The 9918-nt window shown below is 31.1% G+C and overlaps 1 protein-coding gene across 1 annotated transcript; it reads right to left on the reverse strand.

The window, feature by feature from the left end:
- Positions 1–2078: 2078 nt before the first annotated feature.
- LOC149493616 (putative laccase-9) lies at positions 2079–7211 on the reverse strand. The gene is made up of 7 exons (XM_089726411.1): positions 7052–7211; positions 6082–6233; positions 4424–4668; positions 4190–4315; positions 3533–4115; positions 2597–2955; positions 2079–2403 (listed from the first exon to the last, which is right to left on the reverse strand). Exons 1-7 carry the CDS (start codon positions 7139–7141, stop codon positions 2210–2212), a joined length of 1749 nt encoding a protein of 582 aa, XP_089582537.1. The 5' UTR covers positions 7142–7211; the 3' UTR covers positions 2079–2209.
- Between the last annotated feature and the right edge of the window lie 2707 nt (positions 7212–9918).

The following is a 9918-nucleotide window of genomic DNA, read 5'->3' on the forward strand; positions in this document are numbered from 1 at the left end:
CACAAAGTGTTTCCCAAAAACACTCCAAAATAATCCTCACTATTTTTCTCTCCCTCGTTTTAGGAAGCCCTTCCTAAAACGCTAACACTCTCTTGCTACATTTTCTCTTTCTGCATGTGTGTTGTGCGTTCTGCCTCTGCCTCTATTTATAGGCAGGTTAACGCGTAGGAATGCCGTGTACAACTCTTTCAAGTTGCACCGCCCATGTGCAGCAATTCAAAACCATCACTGTTGAACTGGCTGCTCCTATTTTTTTTCTTACTTTCACACATGTGGGTTCCATTTAAGTGGGCACACCACAACATGCATCTCCTCCTTCATTAGTGGGGTTTATCAATTCTCTGCCATTGACGATAATAGTATCAAGAATAGGGCTCTTTCCAGCCCATTTCTTTCATCTTCTTGCTCTGCTTATAGACTCAATCCTCTTCTCTTCTCCCAACGACATCATTACAATGCTTTGTCCCACTTTCTTTTCCCTCTTCCTAAGCCTAGATTCTTCGCAGGTAAAGTTTCTACAACTCCATTGACTACCATATTGGTTTCCTTAAAACAAAAAAAAGAAAATAAAAATTTGCCTTTTTTAAGTACTTGAGAATCTAAAACACCAAATTCTCAGCAGCTAAATAGATTATTAAACTCAACGCCACATAATTTTACTAACGTAACTTAATATTTTCTTTTAGCTGTTTCATTTTTTTTTTTTCTTTTTTTCCTTTTTGGACTATTGATTGCTAAGAAGAGAGAATCTTGTTCTTTTTTCTACTAATCTATTTTAAGTGCATTTTTAAGAATGCATTTCATTAAATTCCAATTTAATTTCTTAATGTTGTTTCTCATTTTTAGATCTCATTAGTTAGGGATTTAGATTGTGAATTAGTTAGGGATGGCATAAAGTAAGTGTTTGACATAAGGTTAATGAGGTTAAATCGGTAATTTAACCATATTTGCCATGTTGGATAGCTGACAGGGATTAAAAGTCAACCATATAAGTAGACATGTAGGTATATGTGGGTCTACTTCATCCTATTAGACAATCCGACTGTCCACTTCGTTAGGAGATACCAAATTGAAAAAAATATAAGTTTAAGCACTCAATTCTCACTTTTTTTTTTCAGACACCAAAACAGAAAAAAAAGACAAATTCAGGCACCAAAAATAATATTATTCCTAAAAAAACAAAAAGAAAAGTAGAATTCGATAGTTTGGTGTGGTTGGGTGGGTAGAAGCTACAGCGCGGCACCGCCTCACACCGATCCCATAACCATTAACCAACCCTTTCCTTTTAAGTTTACTAAATATTCATCATAATTATCATGCCAAATAATTGCTTTTACTATGAATTATAAAATCACACACTTTGTTAATGGGGTGCTTTTTACTATTAATTATAAAATCACACACTTTGTTAATGGGATGCTATGGAGAACTCTATGGTCTGCATTTCTAGTTCTCTTTTGAAACTTAGCGGTGATTGTATTTCTTAGTTTGGTTCAGCTCGAATTCGATTCAATCTGAACCACACAATTCTTGATTTGCTTTTGGTTTTAATGGGTTTGAGTTTGAAAATTCAATTCAGCTACTTGTCATCCTAATTGTATTTTCGGCTTGCCACATAGGCAACAAACACTAGATTGAAAATGTTTTCCATCAAGACACCAAAATAATTTTTTTTGGGGAAGTTCAGACACTAAATTTATAATTAACCATTTTTTTTGGACACAACACAAATGATCATTCATTATTTATTTTATTGAAAGCTTATTTAATCTAAGCTTTTTCATTGAGATAAATGAAATAAATTTGTTTATTTAAGCTGAAGCGATACGTTATTTAAAATTTTGTTAAATTTTATCTAAATGAAGAAGTTTATTTTTAAAATTGATTCAATACTTTATTTAACTTATTGGATAAAATTACAAAATTGCAATTGTAATAATTAAATAATATCATATACCACTTCTTAATCATTCAATGATTAATTTTTTATACCACTTATTAATTATTCAGCTCAATAAATTATTAATTTAAATTTAATATTTAGAATTCTACCCAAATATAAATTTAGATTTTAGGAGTCATTGAAGCTAACTAGTAGCGCTTTTATTGATTTGAACATAATATTAAGGAAAATTACTATTATGTGCCACTATATGTTAAAATAAAGCTATTCCATCCCTCCTTTTATAAAATGCTTTTTGAAGTCCATTCATTTGCCTTTCACACTTGCAGATGAATATTCAGATTTCCGAAGCACAATTACCGGCGAATCATCACAAGAAGGCATATAAGACGGTGGTTCGCGGAGAGAGGTCTGAGGAGTACCGCCATTCTTCACTATAAAAACTGTATTCATTCCCCAGGTAAGATGGTGCTCTAAGTGACAATGCAGGAACCATACTCCTGCCAAAATTAATCCATATACTTAGTTAATGCAAAAGATTTAATTTAATTAAGGTTGATTACAAAAACAGCCCTTGATGTTTGTTTTACCACGCACTTTGACTTTCAAATGAGTAGTAATTTTAAGTCAAACATCAAGGATTTTTTTGTAATTAACCATTTGATTTAATTAATGATTAGTTAAAGAATTTACCAGGATTATTTGCTTTGAATCGAATAGCCAGCCACCCTTTCGTTGGAAGCGTAGCAGTGTTCAAATATGGTGGATCAACCAAATTATATGTTTTCGGATCTTCTTCGAAATCGAAATTTCCTCCTCCAGCTCCAACCACATAAAAACTATATCCATGGAGATGCATTGGATGATCCTCTGAAGTATTAAATAAATTAGATGATTGAAACACCATTTCTACTTCTTCTCCATATTCCAGCACCTTCACCTTTGTCCCCTTCAAAGATTCGCTAGCATTAGCTGGCAAAGTTCCTGCAACGAAATCGTAAAACTCCGGTGGCATGTCCGGGAAATCTTCGGTGTAAAAACCACTCATGTTGCTGCAACAAACATTTCACAATTAGCTTCTAACTTCTGTCCACTAAAAATATTACACTTCGTTATAGTCCGTCATACACGAAGGAAGGCAATGTTTGCTAGGATAAGACTTACCTACAAGGTGTATGGAACTACCCATACACCAAGCAAATGAAGGAATGATGGTTTTTTAACAATTGTTATAATTTTTCATTTGTTTTCTATAAATGGTCCGAAATACTCTGGCTGAAACCAAAAAAAAACTATTTGGTACTGTAGGAAAGTCGTTTCTATATTTGGTACTAAGCAGTATTACAATGCTATTACATCTATATTTTATTTAAAATATTATTACAGTAAGCATATGCCAATTAAGGTGTAATACGAAAAAACTTACTTATACTAGGTATATGAATCCGTCTGTACACCAAACTAATTACATACATTATTTTAGTTTAAATGATGATATTTCTGATCATATACCAAAAAAAAAAAAAAAAAAAAAATAGAACAGATAAATTTTTTTTATTGGTTTGGTGTATTGAACCGCCCATACACCGGGTGTAAGCAAGTCTTATAACAGGGGATAAAAGAGCAAACCTGGAGTAAGCCTGAAGCACATCTATCTTAGGGTTTACCCAAGTAACATTGTTTAAGCTTGTATCTTGAGAGACTGTTTCATTTCCTGAACTGTTAAACGAGAATGAGTTTATAGAAGCTACAATGTACATGTGGGTAGTGATATTTTTCGGGACATTCTGATTATGAAGGCTTCTCAAGTTATTCCTGAAACTAATTGCAGCCTCCATATCTGCGTAAGAGGGAAGGGTTGTGGATGGGAAAGAAGGAGAAGCTGGTGGTGAAGTATAGTTGCCACTATATTCAAGAATTGCAGTAACATTTGTGTCGTCATATGTAGCATAAACGACCCTTCCTGTATATTGTCTAGCAGCAATGTAATATTGACCAAGAGACTGGTTTGTTGTGACAAGAATGTCCATGGTTTGTCCTGGACCTATCAGTATATAGCTTGTGACAAATGGTTTAAGATATGCTCCATCCATTCCTACAACAGTGAGATTGTGTTCTGCAATTGCCAGGAATACTTCTGCGTTCATAATTGCATTCACTATACGAAGAAGATACGTCTTCCCAGAATCAACTTGCCAACGGTATGTTGATTCTGCAACCAAAATTGTGATTAGCTTTATAATGTCTCAATTCAGCTCGATCATTATTTATATTAATATTATTTACCGTTGGAGCAAGCACAAAAATCTCCCGGTTGGCCATTTATGACGTAAGCATCAGAATCCGGTAAAGCGTCCCCAATTGCAAGATCTTGTTCAACTAATAGATTCACATCATAGGTATACCATGAACCTGCAAGCAAGGAAATGAACCAAAAATAGAAAAAGAAGAGTGGTTAGAACCATTTAACATTTTATATAGTATAAAGATTTGGAAAGAAATTGAGAAATTTTTGCATACCCAGTACAAGAATTTCTTCTCCATCAGGCTTGGGATAAGGATAGGATTTTCCTTGTTCAGGATAAATTACAATGGCTCCATGGACAGTGTTTCTTGTCCAGTCACTATGGGCATGCCACCAAAGTGTACCTTCTTCTTCAGAAAATATGACCTCATAGGTAAAGTTTGCACCAGGCGGAATTCCACATTGTGTAATGTATTCTGGACCATCAGACCATGGGTTTCTTGGTTGCTTCACTCCATGCCTGCAACCATTTCAATTAATACATCATAAACTTTTAAAGAGGAGAAGTGCGAAGCCAATAATTTTTTTGGTCAATCCATAAATGAACAATTGTTTTAACAATATCCAATTAAAGAACTAAAAGTCTTTAAAATTCATTTACAAATCTGCATTTTTACGCTTGATATAAAAAATTTACTTAAAATCTATAAAAAATCATTATGCTTAACTTAAAATTTACGTAAACTGAAAATTTATAAATGAACTGTAACCTCGAAAAGGTATAAACTATTGAAAATAATGAATATCTATTCCAAAATTATGGTCTCCGGGTATCTAGTCACAGGCAGTTTAACAATAATGCCAAACAAACACTAAGGCTTTATTTGTTTCCGTAAAATAACTTGTAAAAAAATATTTTCCATAATTTTCCGTTGTTTGGAGCGTTCAGAAAAATAATTCAACGGAAAATATTTTTCTGGTTAAAGGAAAATTAAATCATTTTTTAAGGAAAACAACTTCTCATTTTCAAGAGAGTGAAACATTTTCCGGACATTGGCAAACATTATAAATTCATATCTTTTAATTTATTAATCACCATAGTCACTACTACTAGTCATCATTTACCACCGGCAGCTACCACTACCGGCCATTGGTGGTTTTCATAATTTAGATTTTCTTTTGCATTCTTTTCATATTCAACAATAAAATTTATAAATTATAAAATTTCTATTATTAATAATATTTTTTATGGTCTTATGAGATAAAAACTTTAATACTTTTAACTAATTTTCAACATTACAACCAAACGATGGAAAATAAATTATTTAAAAAATATTTTTCAAGAAAAATGTGAAAATATTTTCCAGTAAGTTATTTTCCTGCAAATTATTTTAGAAAACAAACGGAGCCTAAATACAAATTTTAAAACTTCAAAAATTAATTTAAAATTTACATTTTAATTTTAAATGATTATGCTTAAACTAATCTTTTACTTACACTGTCACAATGTGATGAACTTTAAGCTTGACAAAGGTATAAACTATTCGAAACAAAAAAACAAATTAATATATATTCAAAATTTTATGTAAGTTTCTAGCTACCTTTCAAAACCATACTTTTGACTATATTTAAAAAAAAAAAAAATTATTGCTTCTTAATTATATATAGTCTACTGAACTCTAGGTTTTAGAAAAGCACTTGAAAGTAGAAATCAATATTTGACAAATTATGATTTGATAAGTATTTAGTCAACAATGGTAAACAAAAACCAAAATTTTTTTCATCAGCAAAATTTTTAATTTTATTAATTAGAATTACCACAAAAAAAACTTAACAAACCTCTGCAAAATATATATAATTTAAAAATTAAATTGCCAATCTCCAAGAATTAGTTAAATAAAAAAAAAATGATGGTGGTTCTGCAAATACATACCAGTGAATGGTGACTTTAAAGCCTCCTCGGTTGTGAACATTAACAAAAACTGTATCTCCCTTGTTTACATAAAGCACTGGCCCTGGAAGGCTTTCATTCACTACCAGAGCAGATTTTGTGCTGCACAATCTTGTAAAATTTTTATCTTTCAGCTGAAAAAATAAATAATAATAAAATGATTATAATAAATAAGGTGCCAAGTGAACGGTTGATTAATGTTGGTAATAAGTAGGGGTGGCCACGGTTCCGGAACCGAACCGAAAAATTAATGGTTCCGATTACGGTTTGAAATCGAATGGTTCTGGTTCTGGTTCCGGTTCCTCAACGGTTCCAAAATCTACGGTTCCGACCTGTTCTCCGGCCTGTTTTCCGACGGTTCCGGCCGGTTTCAGACCGGTTCTGACCAGTTTCGGACGGTTCTAACCGGTTTTAGATGGAACTAGAACCTTCGGTTCTGACTGGAGCTGGAACCGCCGGTTCAAGGTTCCAAAACTAGTGAAACTAGAACCGAACCAATTTGGATCGGTTTCGATTTTGATTCGGACCGATTCCGGTTTCCACCGGTTCCAGTTCCCACCGGTTCGGAACCGACAGTTCTAGTTCCGAAAACCGGATTTTGGCCACCCCTAGTAACAAGTAATCAAACTAACAAGTAATCAAACTGCTATAATAAGAACTATCAAAAAAAGAAAAAAACTGCTATAATAAATGAAATGAAGAATGTAATCCCTTTATTATATATATAAAGTGAAATTCACTTGTTTATGAGCTCATCTAATAACATAAAATCAAGCGAGCATAAAAGTATAGTTAGTGCAATTGCACAAATAAATACAATTAATACAAATTTAATTTATTAATTTATATTAATTAAAGAAAATCAGAATCTTAATTTATGAGATTAAATATTAAATTTCAAATATTATTATCATTTGATAATAATAATTCATTTTGAAGTTGATGTACTTACAACAAAATCCTGGTAATGGACCTTTCCTTCAACACTGCAAAGAAGCATCACACTCAAAGTCACTAAAAACTCCAACTTTTTCAATCCCATTTTGTTCACTCAAAGCCTCACCCTTGGCCTTGGTATTTGGTTACTCGTCTAATGCTTCTTTTATATAATAATTATTAATCCATAATTAATAACTAGTGCCCCTTTGACTTTTAGCTCATTTGGTTAGGTATAAACTTTGACTTATCGTTCATTTGGTTTTTTTGTCTTTTTGGTTAGTGATATAACTGTTTTTATAGTAGTAACGTATCAACCATTAATGAAATTTTCTTAATATAGTATAGAGTGCACTAAAGGTCTATCTCTGATCCTCCGTTCAACTTAGGACAGACAACTAAGGTTCTTCTGAAATAGCGATTTTATTTATTCAACTATTATATTTATTTATTTTTATTTTTATTTTAGCCATTATAGAGACAATTGCACACGTGGCTATACTATTTGCTGCCAAATTATTGTTAAATTAGTTAATTCAAGATGCACTTTAAACTGCCCCTATGGTACATATTTATGATGTATGTCTGGTGTGGAATAATGAATTTTGGTATAAAATTTAATAACATCACATTTTTATTATATTTTATTCGATCATTAAAACTTTAAACAGAAATAAACTAAAGACATAGATCAATTATTCAGAAAATATAAATAAATTCATATTGCAATTTTAAAAAATGCGTGTCTAATATTCAAAACATGACCAATATCAAAAATAATAAAAATCAAACAACTCAAATTAATGTATTTGAAAGAACATGTCCTAATAAAAGAAACAATATAAATAATATATCAAGTGGTCCAAACATTAAATCTCAAACAGTTCAATTGTCGTTCCTCCTTGGATCATGACTTGAGTAAGAAGAATTATTGTTAGGGGAAAATGCATGTCGGTCACTCCCATCATCATTGACCTGTTAGTGATATATGAAATAAAATATTATTAGTTCACATAAATATCTTCTCATAAGTCCCAATATGTATTATTTCAGTTTAATTACATACCATACATATTTGTAGAAAATAAATTGTTTATCATTTCATGAATCAAAAGCTCATAAGCAACAAAATGATATTTATTTTTTAATAAATAAACACACTATAAATAAAGAACCAATTTTAAATATGATACCTGAGAGTTGCCAGGTCGTGTACGTGCCCAGGATACATCCGGGAAAAAAAATTCTCTCAAGCCACGCAAGTTTCCTCCATTGATTCATATTTGTTTGTCACGGTTTCCTGTGATTGTGTTGCATTTTGATTGTGTTGCATTTGAAGCCTCCCATCTTGATCCAACTTCATAAGATGTCACACCAAAATAGCTTCTAGGTGTGGGACCAAGACCAACATCACGCACTCTACCATCATGCTCTGGACCCATTATTTCTCAAAAAATTTGCTCATTTAGTTGAGATAAATCAATATTTGAACCTTGATTTCGTTCAATAACAAGAGCATGAGCTTTTTCCCGTAAGTTTAAGAGATATTATAGATACCATCAATTGTTCTATAGGATCATTCACAAGTGTCCTATTCTTTTTCTTGTGAGTTGCTTCAAAGAATGTCAATCTATTTGGAACTTTTCTAGTTTCTTTCTCCTATATTCAAAATGTTCAATGTTTCACGTTATAACTTAATTAAGATTCCTACAAGTATTTAGAGGATAAATACTTACCACGTCTTTTCTTTTCCTTGCATAACTCTTTCTACCACATGCGTGTGCATTATTTTGCTTCTTTGCATTAGCGGTGTTTATAGCACTTGACCTCTACATAAACAAAATAAAATATCAAAATGACATATAACTAAAATTAAAAATAAATAGCACATACCTGACTTTTTTCGGAAAACCATGAATTAACAAGAGTTGGCCATTGTTCTTCGATGACACTCTCGGGTACATTTCTTATAATTTCTTCTTTAGTCTTGGATAAATTAAAATTTTTTTGCCTTCAAATCACATTTATTAATTGTATTTTTTAATCTTTACTATTTTTATAAAACGGCGAGGATAGGCAAGTCAAATATGAGAGTACATTATTGAATTCACTAGATAAAGAGATTCAATTATTTAATTAACCTGAAAATATCTTCAAATACAAAATAAAAAGAAAAAAAAATGATTTATGCCTTTTTAATCTATAAATGATTTATGCAAATTTATAATTAGTAGAAACAAGTATTGAAGGAGTTGAAGAAGAAGGAATGACCACCATAATGAGTAATATGTGATAAAAGAAGTCGAGTTAAAGAAACCAGGTTATATTAAATATATTGCAAGAAAACCACTGTAAGATCAAGAATAACACTTTCAGAAATCAAGAATCTGTGGATTGCTTTGTAATATTGAATAAAATATCTACTCAAATATAATAATGGAGCACTTGCAAGTATCTGTAAATACATGTATATTCGATCAAATATAATTCTCTTTATTTCTTTTTTTTCCCTTTAAAATCCAATTTTCATTTTTAATTGATTTCACTGTTTTTTCATATCATTAGCTATTTATTTTATTTTATTTTAATTCTTACTATTATTTAGTATATTTATTTATGTCTGCTCTTGTTTTAGGTTATTATCAATTTACGGATAGCTAAAGAATAAATTTATAAAATTAATTCCTGAGTTTATTTAGACCAACCCATTTAAAGTATCAGGATTGAGTTCAAAGACTTGGGTATCCTACTACCCATTTCATTTAATCAATATCCTAAAAATATTTAAAATAATTATTTTCTCAAAAGAAAATTACATATATACATCTTTCTAAGTATAATTAATATTATAACTATATTTAATATTGACTAGTGTTTAAGAAC

This window comes from Jatropha curcas, chromosome 9, assembly GCF_041381405.1.
Source record: "Jatropha curcas cultivar XTBG-Jc1 chromosome 9, XTBG_Jcur_1.0, whole genome shotgun sequence".
Lineage (NCBI taxonomy): Eukaryota > Viridiplantae > Streptophyta > Magnoliopsida > Malpighiales > Euphorbiaceae > Jatropha > Jatropha curcas.